We start from the raw sequence: 16,300 nt of genomic DNA on the forward strand, positions 1-16,300 counted from the left end.
CTGTCCGCGTCCTCGTGCGCACCTGCAGGCACTTTGGCTCCTGGCGAAGTTTTGCCGCCTCCCCCCCCTCCCCCCCCCCCCCCAAAAGCCTGGTCAAGACCGCATGGAACCGGTCAAGAGGACAGGGGAGGAGGGAGGCGAGCAGGCCCCAGGGCCTGGCCCAGCCTGACGAACCCCAACAGGCCCAGACTGAGCTGTGATGAGGACGTCACAGCTTCTGGGGCTCCTGGGCCCAGCCCTCTGATTTCCCCAGGAGCCAGTCCCTGCTGTGGGCTCTGCCCCCCAGGGCTTGGACCGCCCTCTGAGCTCCAGGCCCGTTGGGGGCCATGTGGGGTGGGATTCAAGGTGGAGGCTGCCTGGGTGGGACCCTGCCCCTCCCATGCTCGCCACAGGGTTCTCAGGGGGTCAGCGGGCTCCAGAAGCCCTGGGCTGGGGCTACCCCCCTCGTGTCTGTGCACTGGTTACGAAGAACCAAATACCAGTTGTAACTCAATCCAACTTTTTAAACAAGTCTGTTTATTGAAAGAATCTGAAAATAGTAATAAGGCTTTCGACAACATTTAACAAATTTTCAAGATATTAACAATATGAAACATTAAGAATTTACTTCAAAAAATCCCAAGTTTTCTAAATCACTCCAAATCATGCTCCTTTCAGACTTGCTTTTTTTTTTTTTTTTTTTTTTGTCTAAATGAACGACCTGAATTCCGAACGCCACTCTCTTTTGGACCTAAAGCCAAGTTTTGGTTCAGCCCCCTCTCTGCCCCAGGGAGGCCGGACGGCGGGCCTCTGGCGGTGCCCCGTGCCCGTGGGCAGCTGGCGGTGAGGGCCCACCTCCCTTTCGAGCCCCACAGACGCTGAACCACGGACGCGGCAGACGCAGAGACCCCCGGCCGAGGGTGGTGGCACCCGGGGCCCCGGAGCCTTTCTAGCAGCTCCAGAATGAGGCCTGTGACCCTCCAGGAGAGCAAGGCCCAGCCCCGTCCCTTCCGTTCTTGCCACCTTAACAGGTTAACGATGTAGCTCAAAGAGAAATCAGTCACTCCGAAACAGACGCCCGACTGGAGGACATCTGTCAGGCAACAACCAGCAGGGGCCGGAGCCACGCGCACACGCCCCGCGCGGCCGGAGGGGCCACTGGAATGCTGGCAGTTTCCTCGCAAGCCCAAGACGCCCCGGGAGAAGCGAGAGCAGAAAGGACACAAAACGTCCCAGCATCGCCTTCCTCGCTGACCGGTGGCTTCCCGAGGGAGAAGCACCCTTCGCTCCTGGACCGTCACCTCTACGGCGACGATGCTGAACACAGTGGTCCCAGCACACGGCGTCACACAGAACGCGTGCAAACATCGGAACAAGGCTCCATTTCCCAACGGTACAAATCCCCTTCCCTCTTAAATCTTCAGAGTGTACAATAAAATCTGTACATAGCAGTTCAGAAAGTTTAAAATCATCTCTACAAAGTAGACACAGGATTTAAAATCTCTTCCAGGGTGCAGAGGACGCCGTCCCGGCTTCGTGAGGAATGTGTGTGGGCCTGACCCCCTACCAGGCGTCCGCCGGGCCGGTGGGGCCACAGCGCTGGCACCTGTCACCCCACAGCAGGGAGGAGAGGAGGGCCGGGGGCCACGGCGGGGAGGCCCAGACGAGGCGCAGGAGGGAGAGGGGACCCTCCGCTCGTCAGCCGATCAAACCAAACCGCTCTCTGCAGAAGCGTCCCCTCCGAGTCCTTTCGGCGAAAAAGGTGCAAGATTTAAGGGCGAAATCGTGGTAGCTTAAAGTGAGATTTTTGGCTACGAGACATTTATTTTCGACGTGGAAAGACAGATCAATCCGTTCTGATCCCCTCTGAATTTCAATAGACTGATTTAAGCACAAGTTTCCTGACAAGAAATTACAAAAAGCACATCCAGCCGGGTGTCCCTGCCCCAGGACCCAGGCTCTGACCCACAACACGGGTAAGCATGGGGTCTGCTTCAGAGTCCCCCGCCGTCACTCACTTTTCTTGTTTAGAAATGCAAAAAAGAAGTCAGATTTAAAATGTTAAAAACAGCTGATCTGGTCGACGAAAGGCAGATCCCGGCTCTTCCTCTGGCTACAGACCAAAGCGCCGTGACCCGTGACGCCTGCGCGCGGGGCGCACAGCACACGTGCTCAGGCCAGCCCGCTCCCGGAGGGCGAGGGGAAGGAGGCAGCAGAACAGCTTTGGGACTCTGGGGTCCCGGGTGTGGACAGCAGGAGCTCAGGCCTAGCCCTCCTCCCCCTCCTCCCCCTCGTCCTCCTCCTCGTCCTCCTCTTCCTCCTCCTCCTCCTCCTCCTCCTCGAAGTACGCCTGCTTCTTCCGCACGTTCCAGTGCAGACACTGCGCCAGGCTCTCAAACCAGTCGCTCACGGGGTCTCGGACGCAGATGGAGGGAAGTGGGTAGCAAGAGGTAGTGATGCTGATGCTGAGGCAGGGGGGCAACGCGGCACAAACAGGTGAGCCCCCGGCACCGGGCCGAGACCCCTCCCCAAGGGCCATGGCCCCCCCAGCCCGGCTGGGAACCGTTTCTGTGCTGCTCACGCTACTTGCTTCACAGCCCGGGGCCTGTCTCACCTTCCAGACAGCTCCGGGCTGGGGGCTCAGCCGAGCACCAGGGCGGGCCGGGGGGAGGGACCGTGGGTCTGTCGCCCGCGTACAGCAGAACGTGGGGCTACGTGCTGCGCGTGCGACCAGCTGCCCGACAGGCACCCGTCCGCATCCCCTCCCCGGTGACGGAGCTCTGCCTACGGGGCCTGTACCTCCCGGGCCCGCCCTGCCCCGGCCCCACGGCGCACACACCTGTCTCCGTGGCGGATCTCCTGTCTCTTCCGTCCATCGAAGGACACCCACGCAGTGTTCCTGGCTTCCGGCGACAGCATGATCTGAAGGAAGGGGTCAAGCGGGACAGGCAGGTGTGGGCTCGTGAGTGCAGCTGAGCACCTCGACCCCCACCCCGGGAGGGCAGCACCGGTCGGGAGGAACCACGGAGGTGTCCACAGCACCCACACTATGCCAAGGCGGTCCCAGGCCCTGAAGGGATTAGCGTATGTCTCGCCGACACCAGCCCTGGGAAACAGGACCGGCGGTGGTGAGGCCCAGCCGCTGCCCATCTGGCCAGGGTTAGGGACACTGGCCAGGGGTCTGGGTCCAGTCCTCTCTGTGACCTGCAGACATGGCCCTGTGCACCAGGGCTCACGGCTGGGGCTCTCGGCCGGGGCACACCGGCCTAGGGCGGACCGAAGGAGGGAGCGTGAGGCAGGCAGGCAGACAGCGGAGACGGGGGAGCAGCAGCGGGTGCCACGTGCACGCCAGGCCCAAGGCCCCCAGTCCTCGCTCGGCGTCCCTCACCCTGCCCCCACCCAGTAGGGACTGTCTCTGCCCCTTAAGGGCCCACAGCCCAGCTCTCAGGGCTGCCCCTGCCAACTGGACAGACAAGGATGAGAGTGAGGCCCCCTCCCACACCCAGCAAGGGAGGAAGGGCCCATGGCCCAGCATGTGCTGGGGTCTCGGCCGGGGGCACGGGGGGTGGTCAGCATCGCAGGTCCCAGACGAGAGCTCAAGCCAGAAAGGGTGGAGGGTGGACTCTGACCTTCAGCTCGACCCCCGCGGGGACCACGATGGGCCGGAATGACAGCGAGTGGGGGCAGATGGGTGTGATCATGATGGCCGGCACGTTGGGGTGGATCATGGAGGCCCCGGCGGCGGCTGCATACGCCGTGCTGCCCGTCGGGGTGGAGACGATCACCCCTGGTGGACAGGCCGCAGGGTCACTCTCCGTGGGCTCCTGCCCACCCCCACCCCGTGGGACCCCGGGCGCCCACCTACCGTCACCCTGTACCGTGGTGATGAGATGCCCGTCCAGGTACACATCCACATTGGACAGGTAGGAGGAGGGGCCTCTGTCGATCACCACCTCGTTCAGGACCTGGGGGGACGAGGCCACCGCACACTGGGAGGGGCCGGCAGGGCTGCCCCGGGTGGTCTGCCCAACAGGCACCCGCACTGTTCCCGGACTCTCTGGGAGGCCCTGAGGTCAGGCCCCTCCCACCCCTCACCCCACTCCGGAGTCCTCCCACCTTGTGCCTTTCCCCGAGGCCACGTGACAGGCAGGGCAAGGCCTGGGGTCCGCGAGGGCACGTGCCCACACACCTGGTACTGCATGGCCTGCTTCCCAGCCTCCGCGGCCAGGTCCGCGGCCAGCACTCCGTTCTCGCTGACCCCGTTGGGGACGGCCGTCTTCTTCCCTCTGAGTTCCTTCACGACCCTGACCTTCAGCCGGCTCCGAAGAATGACAGCCGCGTTGCCTGGGGGCCAGCAGGGATGGGGGTGGCGGCACCCACAGGAGGCAGAGGCACCCCTGCTTGACCGGGGGCTGCCCGCCTTCTCCCAGCTCCAGAGCAACACGTCTGTGCCTTCTGTGAAAGTCACTTTGCTGCTACCAACCAGCACACACGTACCTTCACGCGTGGCCTCGACTTCTCTACGTTAGGCAGAAATGTCTGAACCATGCAAAATTTTTAAATCTCTGAATCCCAAAACACTTACGAAGTGTTGTTCTGTATGTCGTTGAAAAACCCAAACACCAAGTGAGAAGACAATCCCATATTCAGAACTGCTTGAGGGTTCCAGAACATTCCCACTTACCCTGTATCACCTGAGTAACTTGGGACTGAAAGTTCTCAAAGTTGAAGGGGGTCAGGAAGCCCAGGGAACCCAGATGGAACGCCATGACCGGAGGCACGCTGCCCTGTGAGCCAACGAGGCAGGTCAGTCAGTTGGCCGATCCACTCAGAAGCCACCTGACTTGACCCCGGCACCGACGGACCCGCCCCTGACCGTCCCCGGGAAGGGACAGGCACACGAGTGCACGGTCGGTGCCGACTTGAGTGACCACACGGGAGGTCAGCAGGCGGTCCGGGAGGCCGGGTGGGGGGGGGGGGGGCGGGTAGTGGCGTACAGAGCCGACGAGAAACAAAGGCGACAGGACCGACCTGCCTGCTGGCCACGGAGGGCAGGGGGAGGGGCTGAGGGCAGCACGCAGGACCCTAGGGGAACCCGCATGCCTCACCTTCTAACACACCCCAGCCGGGGCCCTCCAGGGCCTGCCTTGCGGAGAGGGAAGGTGGGCTCCTGGGCAGACCCCCACCTCTGCCGTGGCCCCGTCAGCTTGGCCACGAGGCGCCAGCTCTGCCTTGTGGGCGCCACGCGCCTGAGGAGCCGCAGCAGCCCCCCTTCCTCTGGCCACTCCCTCTGCCCAGCCCGGGCTTGTATGCCCACCTCTCCCACCGACCCCATGCCCCCGACGGAGGACGGGGACGCCGGGCCTATCTGGCCGGAGACCTGGACGGAGCAGAGGCGTCATTTGCCGTGACTTGCAAACCTGCTCTTTGGCCAAATAACCCGACTAATAAATATATCTGGTCTGTGTCAGAGTAAGAGCACCAAAACTCCTCGCCCCGTGGTGTAAAGCCACAGGTACAAGGGATGGAAACCCTCACTGGGGAAGCGCCTCCTCACGCAACACCGAGACTGGAACCACCTGGAAACCTCACCTGGAAGAGGGAGGAGGCATAAAGCAGGGTCCCATCCCCTCCCAGGCATATGATGAAATCGATCTGATTGGAAATGTCATCATAATCTAGAAAACAGAACAACAAACACAAGAAAAGGAGTCGCAGTAGGCCTCGAGGCCCCACAGGGCGCTGCTGCCCATGATGGGGCAGAACACTAGAAGCTTCCGCCAGGTCCAGGGCGATGATGCCAATGAGCTGTGTGACAGAGCTGAGGACAAACTCACCTTCTCTGAAGGTGCAGAATTTCTTCTTCACTGGTCCAAAGTTGTCATCGCTCACTATGGCAGGGTCTTCTAGAACTTTCTTCTCCACATACACAATCATGTTGTTCTCCTGGAAGGGAGACAAGCACGTCAGCTCGGCCAGCAAGAGCCAGTTCAGGTCACGCTGCTAAGTCTTAGCATCTTATTTTTAAAAATATATTTATTTAGGGGAGCCTGGGTGGCTCAGTCGGTTAAGCGTCTGACTTCAGCTCAGGTCAGGATCTCACAGTCCGTGGGTTCAGGCCCCGCATCAGGCGCTGTGCTGACGGCTCGGAGCCTGGAGCCTGCTTCGGATTCTGTGTCTCCCTCTCTCTCTGCCCCTCCCCTGCTCATGCGCTCTCTCAAAAGTGAATAAACATTAAAAAATTTTTAAAATCATACCTCTTTATAAAAAAGTAATAAAAATAAAGTTATTTATTGAAATTCAAGTTAGTTAACAAACAGTGTAGTAGATTTCAGGAGTAGGCCTTAGCATTTTATGATGAAGGGAGAAAATGATGCCTTAGTCCTGGCCAGAGATTGCTTCCGACCTGTTCATCCAGATTTCCCTCTCTCTGGAGGCTCTATGACACTCGGCCAGCTCTGGGATCAGAGAGCCAGAACCTGGGCAGGAGGCCAGCTCCCCGCCTCCATCTACGGCCCCAGTGAGCACGGAGCCTTGGCAAGCACGTCCCCCAATCTCCAGAGTGGAATCCAGCCAACGTGAACGAAGCGGGGGTGCAGAGGGGAGTCCTGGGGTCGCCACCCCCCAACCTGGCTCACTCGCCTCCATCAGGTACACACAGAGCTCCTTGAAGGGCTGCAGCAGGCTGGCGTCCCGGATCTTCTTGATGACAAGAACACTCTTTGGGGACTTGTTCCACGTCAACCGCTGGCTGGCAGGGTCCTGGATGTGCCTGTGAGGGGAGAGGAGTGTCTGCACAGGTGCACTGCGTCCGAGGACACAGGTCCTCGGCCCCGGGCCGAGTGCTGGAAGCCGCCTGCTCATGCCGCTCAGCCGGGGGCCTGTGTGGCCAGTACGGGCCTGACCCCCTGGAATGCTCGCAGGCTGCCCTCCTTCTAGCTGCTCGTCCCACTGCCCGCCCCCCCCCCCCCCCCCCCACCGGGCCCTTGCTGCCCGCTGCACCCATGACTCGCCTGTGCAGCCCTGGACCTCACGTGCGCCTGCTCTAACGATGCTCACGGACTGATGGCTCCTCTGGAGCAAACATCACCCACGGACACTCGAGAGGAGACCCGACCAGAGCTGCTCTTTGCTCCGTACCCTCCCTGCATTGAGGACAGCAGGCTTCCCACAAACACTCTCACCAGCCGACTGGGGACTCTGTCCCCAGGGACCACTGAAGAACCCCCCCCCCCGCCCCCGCCCCAGGACACAGGCTTCCTGCGGACTCGTATGGGAGGGATATGGCCCCGTAGCTACACCACGGCATGAACGACTCAGGTGACCCTTAACTTTTACACTTAAAACTCACACTGTTAAAAACTGCGTGGCAGGGGCCCCTGGGGGGCTCAGTCGGTTGGGCATCCAACTCTTGATTTTGGCTCAGGTCGTGATCTCCCGGTTTCATGGGTTTGAGCCCCGAGTCAGGCTCCATGCTGACAGTGCGGAGCCGGCTTGGGGTTCTCTCCCCGCTGCCCCACGTCTCTCTGATCCTTCTCTACTCTCGCTCTCTCTCTCTCTCAAAAGTAAATTAAAAAGGTGGGTGGCAGGATCATAGGGCAAACTACTCAGTGTGACCCCAGTAGTGACCACACATCATTACACCTTTGTCCAAATCACAGAGGACAGCAGCGAGTGACCCTTTGTAGGCCAGGGAGACCACGCCATGTCCCCGTCCTTCGTCCGCGGCCACAGACGGCCCCTCGGAGGGGAGGGTGATGGTGGGGGTGGGGGCACAGGGGAATCTCTGCAGCCGCACCTCAGTTTTCTGTGAACTGAAAACTGCCCAAATAATAGGGTCTGATTCTTTTTTCCTTTTGGGAGAGAGAAATGTATGAGCTGGGGAGAGGGGCAGAAAGAGGGGTGTGAGGGAGAGACAGAGAGAGAGAAGCAGGCTCCACACTCAGCACAGAGTCCAACAGGGGACTCGATCCCACAACCCTGGGATCGTGACCTGAGCCGAAATCAAGAGTCGGATGCTCAACCGACGGAGCCCCCCAGGAACCCCAGGGTCTAATTTTTTACACAGCTCTCGAGCACCCTGCCCTCTCGGGTTCCCAGAGCTCTGACTCAGTCACGGCCGGTACAGGGGACGTGGGGAGGCTGTGCACACCGTGGTGCATGGGTGGTGGGTCTGCGTTGAGGGCACAGCGTCCCACGGGAGGTAGACTCCCCCTAGCTGGGACTCCGGCTCCTGGTAAAGCCTCGGTGAACACCCATCCCCACTCCCCTGGAACCGGCTGGGACTCACATGGCAAAGGAGCTGCAGGGAGCAGAGCGCCCACAGGCCGGCCATGACCCTTAGCCGGGTGGCAAAGTCCTCAAGGCCGCACTGCATGTCGGCAGAAAGACTTCCCTTTCCTACCAAGTCCCCAACTTAGACACCTGCTCCAAGTCGTGCCTCGAGGGGTAGCGGCTTCCCTTGAACATTTCAGAGCCCCACAAATAACCTCCAAAACCGCGACCCAGACCAGCAGTATGAGAGGTGTGGCATCCGATCTCATCCGGTTACTGACGGACCGTCACTCACCCTTTCCAGGCGTCTCTGCCAGGGGAGGGGTCGCTCATAACATCCTCTATGAGCTTCATCGCCCGCCCAGGTCACACGCATGGCTCACGAGCAGGACGCCGCTGCTTTGTGCATAGCATTTCGGTCACACCGGCCCCCAAAACTCTCCACTGCACATCTGCACTATCAACTTAATTTCTGCAACCTCGGCCCTGAAAGCCCAACAGTCCGAGAGTGACTTCTGAGAGGCTGTATAAAACAACGAAGGCCAAAAAGCTCCCTCGAGTTAAAAATCAAACAAATCTTATTTAATCTCTTCACCGTTCACACAATCCTCTTGGCCAATCATGTATCTGAAACAAAAAGTCGTTGGGATCACTTTCAATGGCAAAGCTGGACCTGAGGGGCCCTGCTCCCCACTAAGCTGGCTGGTAGTGCTCAGCCGCCCTCAGAGGTCGGGACGTGCTCTGTCCAGCGCCCCGGGTGCAGTGGCACGTCCCAGCCACACAGGAATCCGAGCTGGGCCGTGGAACCGGCTCAGCCCCGTGGGAGGAGCTTCAGGCCTCGGGTCAGGTGGAGGGGGGTGCGCTCCCCCAACACGGTCACTGTTTGGCTGCGGGCCTCAGGACAAGCAAGGGCGGCTCGCATACCGCTGCCCAGGTCAAAGCCCCCTCACCGCTGACTCAGGTGGGCACGGCCCGCGGCCCCTCTGGCCCTCAGACTCAGCTGTGCCCAGCCGAAGCCACCACAGTGCGTCCTGGGCGCCAACCGTGACTCAGCTTCCTGCTGGGTCACCTGCAAGGTGGGATGCTGACCCTTCCCCAGCACACAGGCTGTGGGTGTCAGATGGGAGTCAAGGACACCTGACCAATCTGAGCCACTGCCTAGTAAGCCAAAGGCAATCAGCTGTTGGCAATTCCACACGTTTCAACATAAGACGCACACACGTTCACGGTGAAATTTTAGACAATAAAACAGGAAGTAAAATTTCTTTGTCATCCAGCCCTCTGTGCTATCTTATTTTCACACATTAGGAAAGATGTTAGGTTAGGACACGCGGAGACCCGCCCCAGCCAGGTTCCACGCCGGAGAGGGGCAGGTACAAGGTGGAGAAAAGGAGCCCTGTCCCCCAGAAGTGGCAGTCCCACCAGACTGTGCTGAGCACACGGGCTAGAAAGGGCCGAGAAGGCTGCTCACTCCTCAAACCCAACCTGCAGCTCCAGAGGCACTTCTGGGGTATCTGCCCCTCTGCTTGGAGTCCCCCACTGAACCACCCATCTGACCTGCCCGAGGCCCACAAGGCCCACACACACCTCCCTCTGGGGGGGGGGGGGACTGTGGTTCAGCTGGAGTAAATGACAGCTAATCAAGGCTGCACGGTGAGAGGCCGCTCGTGGTGGCACTTAGGCCGAACTGAGTGACAAGGAGAGAGAACAGTTCTTCCACGACCAGGAAGTGCAGGGAGGGGCCCTCAGGCAGCTGGTGAAAGGCCAAGACGGGGCCAGGCTGGGCAGAGCACACAGGAAGGCCTGGGGAATGGGAGAGGCGGGGCTGGAGCAGTAGCAGGCAGCTGGGGCTCTGGGTTTGGGGGCGCCTGGGTGGGCCCACTGCCCACGGGGCTGCTGCACGGAGTGGGCTGAGGGGTACCAGAGGGGCCGCAGCAGATGGGCAGAGGTCTGCGTCCTGAGCCTGGCTGCAGACAGCACCTGGATGGAGCAGGGACACTGAGGCCTCACTCCAGCGCCCAGGCTTGGCCCCCAGAGCCTGTAAGAGGCAGAGCCGCCACATCAGTGGGTTTCACGGGTCACGAGATGTCCCAGTTTGCACAGCAATTCCCTGGGCAGCCTGGAGGTGGCAGTATAGGTGCCATCCTGGTCCCCTGTGCTGACCGCCCGGAACCAGTTCAGAAGGGCTGTGACCTGAAACCTGGGGTCCCCACTGCTGGGGCTGTGTCACAGACAGCAAAGACCCCCAGACCAGCCCGTCGTGGAAGCACACCTGGGCCCACGGGCCTCACCCCTGTGTAAGATGTGGGATCCCCACAGCTCGCCCTGAAGGAGGGGGTCCCGTTGGGGGTTCCTCAAGAGGCCTGGACTGCAGGGAGGCTGGGAAGCTCGTCACAAGGTGCAAGGCACAAGGGTCAGGGTGGGATGGAATTCTGACTGTTTCACAGAAAGCACTAACGTCAGTAAGTGTATGTGTTTCACGAGATACGAACCAGACCCAGACCATCTCACAGAGCCCCGCACAAAACTCTCGCCCCTCTGGAACCCCCCAAGTACTAGATGGGAGACGCTGGAGACTCACTGAGAGTCCAGACAAATAACCTCGATTGCTTAGCTTTTACAGTGTCTCCTCTGGGCACCTCGTGGCCACCGCAGAGGCACTGGGAGTCCTGGCCACACGCCCCCACCCAGAGCGCCAGGAACAGCCGCACCCATACGGTGGGGTGTCTCTCAAAAGCGAACACAGGCTTTTGAAAGATCCAACTGATGTCTCTGTATTTTAAAAATAATTAGGGGTGTCTGGGTGGCTCAGTTGGTTGAGCGCCTGACTCGATTTCGGCTCCGGCCTCAGAGTCGCGCTCCGTGTTGGGCGTGGAGCCTACTGAAGATTCTCTCTCTCCCTCTGCCCCTCCCCCACTCACACGTGCACTGTCTCTCTCTCTCAAAAAAAAAGGATCATTCAAGGAGAAGGAGAAGCACGTCTGACCCAGCCAGTGTAGCGTGTGAAATATACCGGATTCCTCCCAGACGTTTTACTATAGAGAACAAACCAGTCACCCTAAAGGTCACAGTCGAAGCCCACCCAGCCTGCGGCGCCTGAGAAGCAGAGCCTGGCCGGACCCCCGTCCGCTGTCTGCAGGGCAGTGGGGCCCCTCGTCCGTCGGAGCCGGTGGAGATGCCCTGTGGCTCCTGTTGACTCATCAAGTCGACCTCTCACTCCCCGTGTCAGGACACCCCACGGCGCGGCGATCCCGCGACAGCACGCCCTCCCAAGGAGCAACCCCAGCACTCACATGATGGTCTGGGGGTTCTGCAGTACGCAGGCCTTTGGTCCAAACGTGGTCACTGGGCACGGCCCGTGCAGGGAGCGTGTCCTCCTGTGTGGAGAGGGGACACGGCAGGTGAGCAGACCTAGGTACCGATATCAGACCCTCGGAAAGATGTGCACTCCATCCCTTGCCCGGCGTCCACGCGACGGACCCTGGTGGTGTGCAGTGCTGCCTCTGAGCCTCGCACAACTCTCTGCGCAGCATCAGCAATCAAAGATGCTTGGGGCGCACCCGGAGCGCTCCTTAGGAAAAGGACCCCAAACCAGTGCAGGTGCCCAGGCCCCACCCCAGAAAAAGGGAAGGCGACCTCCGGGGACAGGTCTGGAAATCTGAACTGGAGCAGTCTCTCTCACCGAGTCTGTCCGAGGACCAGTCCTCGGGTCCATACCTGGGAATCAAGACCTGAGAGGCCCTCCCTGAATTATCTAGATTAAAATGATCTGGATTAACAATCTAGATTAAAACTCGAGGGAGTGAGGAGGACACCCCCATGGTGACAGCGCATGGAGTGGGCTATGAGAACCTCGGGGAAACACAGGTCACGGTGGGTCTTACTCAGCGAGTGTTTAAGTTCGCTGCTCAAGGGGCACCTGGGTGGCGCAGTCGGTTAGGCGTCCGACTTCAGCCAGGTCGCGATCTCGCGGTCCGTGAGTTCGAGCCCCGCGTCAGGCTCTGGGCTGATGGCTCAGAGCCTGGAGCCTGTTTCCGATTCTGTGTCTCCCTCTCTCTCTGCCCCTCCCCCGTTCATGCTCTGTCTCTCTCTGTCCCAAAAATAAATAAACGTTGAAAAAAAAAAAAATTTTTTTTCAAAGTTCGCTGCTCAAGAACCGGGATGACTGGGCACATTCCTCTCTCCTTCCTCCGCCAATACCCACAGGCAGAGGCTACCCTTGACCTCTGTCACCATGCCAGGGTCTGCGGTCTCTGAACGAGAAAGGGTGTGGACCGAACCCCACAAAACCAACAACCAAAAGCAGTCCTGCCGGGAACACGAAATCCCTGCGCTGCGTGCGGTGGCCGGGAAGCAGACCGACGGAAAACTCAGGCCAAGGCCAAGGCCAAGGCCACGGTGCTGTGGCCGCCTCTCCCACGAGTGTGGGTTACAGCTGTCCACACAGAAGACCGTACCAGCACTGTGCGCCATCCAAGAGAAGGGTGCTTCGGGTTCGTCCCCCTCTCCTGAGAGAACTACCCGCTTTTTACCAAAATCTCCCCTGGCATTTGATAGATGTGACCCTTGCTTGCTTCTACCTGAAACTCACCACACTTATTGTTCCAGAAGCCAGGGCGACACCCACAGGCGCATCGCAATGCCGCCTGGCAGGCCGCTCCACGCGAAGCTCTGAGCGCTGTGACCTGAGCGCTCTGTGCGACGACACGCACGGCAGGCTCGCGGGGGGAGGGCACGCCGGGCCAGTGCTCGCCTGACACCCCGCGGCCACGCTCAGCTCTCCACCAGCCCTGCCACAGTGTGGGGCCTGCTGACGCCTTGGGGCAGTGCCCACACCCCCAGACACCCAGAGTTAGTGCGGGCACTGGCTGTTAAGGCAGAAAAGGACAGTCACGCTGTGGTGGTGCCATCTGGGGAGCCGTGCCAGGTGGGCGTCCGTCCCCTGCTCTTGGGACCCAGCCCCACCCCTCCTGCCGCCCACACGTACCAGTCAGCATCCACCGCCCCATCCGCATCCATCCACTCCTGAAAAGAACCTCGGTCACAGCTTTAGGAAGTCAGAGTGTGCAGGTGAGGACGGGGGCCGGAGGGGGGCCTTCGTACCTGAACTCTTTGGTGCTCGCCAGGGCGGGCGAGGCCGACAGGCTGCGGGACTTGGCCCGTCCCCGGGTGGGATGGCCGGGCCCCCAGGCCTCGTCCCCATGGCATGCGGAGCAGCGGTAAGAGGCCGAGTCTGTGCCAGGCGCCTTGCTCACGCTGACTGTCTCTTGTTCCGTTTCCATGGTGGGTAAATGAGGCCTTGGATCAGAAGAACACTGATGCCTTGAAAAAACAAATAAAGTAAGTAAACACATATGCACAAAACAACATAGACACACATGCATGCACCCCTTATGCATGCATAATGCAAAATGGCTCGAGTCCTATTTGCCAAAGGACTTGAGATAGTCTCTTTCTATCCCATTCTACCCTAAGGATATCTAAGAATTCAGGAACCTGCCTGTGGTTTTTAGTGAGTCTAAAGGCCAAAGAACAAGAAAGAACTACCTGCTGGGGCCATGCCAGGTTTCTCCCACAGACAAGGAGAAGGGCCAACTGGGAGGAGAGGTCCCAGGCAGGGGAGATGGCGCGTTACCGAGGGAGAAACCAGTAACTGAGGGTGTCCAGTGTCACACGCCCCTCAGTGTGGGACAGGTACGTGGACACACTCAGGGAGCCCAGTGAGAAAGACACACACTGGGCCCTGGGCCGCGCGAACAAGCCTGAATTTTCAATCCAGCACCAATAAAACATTTGTCAAAACTGACCTATTTTAGTTTTTTTTAATATCTTTTTTAAACGTTTATTTATTAAGAGACAGAGAGAATGCGAGTAGGAGGAGAGACAGAGAGAGAGAGAGAGAGAGAGAGAGAGCCCCAAGCAGGCCCACGAAGTGTGAGATCATGACCTGAGCCCAAGTCAGATGCTTCACCGACCGAGCCCCCCAGGCGCCCCCTGACCTATTTTAGTCTTAAAGAAAACTCAATTTCCAAACTCTAGTGAAGGTAGAGAAGCTTATCTTCCGACAACAGTACAATAAAATCAGGAAAAGACAAAAAGGTAGGAACAAAGGAAACAATCCTGCAACACTCGGGAACGCGTGAGTTTCCTCCGAGCTGACTCACGGTTCAAAACGAACATCAAGCCAACATCACAACATATCGCAGCGACAAGAATAACGTAAACACGAGCCAAAGTCTAGGCTGCTCCAGTGAGCTGTGCCAAAGTGTCTGAGAATGAAGAGTAGTGAGCTGAGATTTAACCCTGTCAAGCTAGGAAAGGAATAAAAGAAGCCAAGAAAGATAGAAGAGGTGACCCAAGTAGAGGCGGAAATGAGCACGCGGGACAATCCGCGGAACAGCAGAGTTGGGGGAAAGGAGGATGCCGGGGGCAGCGCAGACCAAGGGGCTACACGGGCAGTGGTCTACGCAAACCGTGGCCAGCCCCCCTCAGGGCCAGGGCGACGGGGCCCCTGGGGGAGAGCAGGCGGGATGAGTTCCTCGAGAAGGGAGACCCCTGAAGGGGGCACCCCGGGTGGAACCCAGCAGGGGAACCAGCCGCACAACCCACTTCACAGGGACCGGGAGAGATGACAACACACATGACAAAGCCACGCGTTCCACAGAAGGGTCGAGGACGGCAGAGGCTGGCACTGGGGGGGGAGGAGGCACGAGGGAAGCTCAGAGCCCACGGACAGGAGGGGCCTCGGTGCTCAGGTCAGAGGTGACGGTGTCCCTGCACTCCCACCCTGGCTGTACCTTCCAACCCCCTGAGGAGCTTCGGAAAATAATCCCTACACCCAACCCAGGCCAAAGGCACCAGTAGTGTGTTGCAATTTTTTTTAAGTAGGCCTCATGCTGGGCATGGAGCCCAGCTTGGGGCTTGAACTCTCACGACCCTGAGAGCAAGACCTGAGCTCAGATCAAGGGTCAGACGCTTAACCTAGGTGTCCCAAAAGGCATCAGCAGTTTTTTGGGTTTTTTTTTTTCCCGATGTTTATTTATCCTGATACAGAGCATGCATAGGGGGCAGGGCAGAGGAAGAGAGCAAGAGAATCCCAAGTAGGCTCCACACTGTCGGCGCACAGCCTGACGTGGGGGCTCCAACGCATGGCCCTGGGATCGTGAGCTGAGCCGAAATCGACAACTGGATGCTTAATGGACTGAGTCACGCGGGTGCCCTGGCATCAGCTCTGCAAGTGATTCTAAATTTTAGCTGGAGTTGGCAACACTACCCTAGTAGATTAATATCCTCCTAGCTTGAGGAACACTGACGTTTTATCCAAACGTATGAAAAAAAACTTTTTTATTGTTGTTTCAATGTTTGTTTATTTTTGAGAGACAGAGAGAGATGGAGTGTGAGTAGGGAAGGGGCAGAGAGAGAGGGAGACGCAGAATTCAAAGCAGGCTCCGGGCTCTGAGCTGTCGGCACAGAACCCGATGCGGGGCTCGAACCCACAGACCGTGAGATCATGACCTGGGCCGAAGTCGGACGCCCGACCAACTGAGCCACCCAGGCGCCCCGAAAAAAATCTTTAATAAAAACCAAAACGTACAAAAACATGTCTGGTATAACCACTCCTAGTCGATACTGTACTGGAGGCCACAGCCAGTGTCATATGGCAGGAAAACAAAGTACAAGGCATAAAGAAAAAAAAGAAACAAGTAAAACTCTGCCGTCAGGGGTGCCTGGCTGGCTCAGTCGGCGGAGCGTGTGACTCTTGATCTCAGGGTCGTAAGTTTAAGCCCCACCCTGGGTGCAGAGACTACTTTAAAAAAACCTGTACTGTCAGGGGCGCCTGGGTGGCGCAGTCGGTTAAGCGTCCGACTTCAGCCAGGTCACGATCTCACGGTCCCTGAGTTCGAGCCCCGCGTCGGGCTCTGGGCTGATGGCTCAGAGCCTGGAACCTGTTTCCGATTCTGTGTCTCCCTCTCTCTCTGCCCCTCCCCCATTCATGCTCTGTCTCTCTCTGTCCCAAAAATAAATAAATGTTGAAAAAAAAAATTAA

General features: G+C 58.9%; 1 protein-coding gene across 4 annotated transcripts in view; it reads right to left on the reverse strand.

Annotated features, from left to right (window-relative positions):
• Window positions 1-1,778: 1,778 nt before the first annotated feature.
• The window catches only part of NADK (NAD kinase), a 30,142-nt gene continuing 15,620 nt past the window's right edge, over window positions 1,779-16,300 (reverse strand). For 3 of the 4 annotated variants that reach the window (XM_045475280.1, XM_045475281.1, XM_045475282.1), the window contains 11 exons: window positions 13,357-13,575; window positions 11,547-11,630; window positions 6,622-6,751; window positions 5,817-5,925; window positions 5,572-5,657; window positions 4,664-4,766; window positions 4,169-4,323; window positions 3,845-3,944; window positions 3,609-3,766; window positions 2,819-2,901; window positions 1,779-2,444 (listed from right to left, as the gene is read on the reverse strand). In XM_045475280.1, the coding sequence (XP_045331236.1) occupies window positions 2,246-2,444; window positions 2,819-2,901; window positions 3,609-3,766; window positions 3,845-3,944; window positions 4,169-4,323; window positions 4,664-4,766; window positions 5,572-5,657; window positions 5,817-5,925; window positions 6,622-6,751; window positions 11,547-11,630; window positions 13,357-13,575 (1,426 nt within the window). In that variant the 3' untranslated portion in view covers window positions 1,779-2,245. Of the gene's footprint in view, window positions 2,445-2,818; window positions 2,902-3,608; window positions 3,767-3,844; window positions 3,945-4,168; window positions 4,324-4,663; window positions 4,767-5,571; window positions 5,658-5,816; window positions 5,926-6,621; window positions 6,752-8,548; window positions 11,036-11,546; window positions 11,631-13,356; window positions 13,576-16,300 lie in introns of those variants that run through there. The other variant, XM_045475283.1, reaches the window with a different exon arrangement.

This window comes from Leopardus geoffroyi, chromosome C1, assembly GCF_018350155.1.
Source record: "Leopardus geoffroyi isolate Oge1 chromosome C1, O.geoffroyi_Oge1_pat1.0, whole genome shotgun sequence".
Lineage (NCBI taxonomy): Eukaryota > Metazoa > Chordata > Mammalia > Carnivora > Felidae > Leopardus > Leopardus geoffroyi.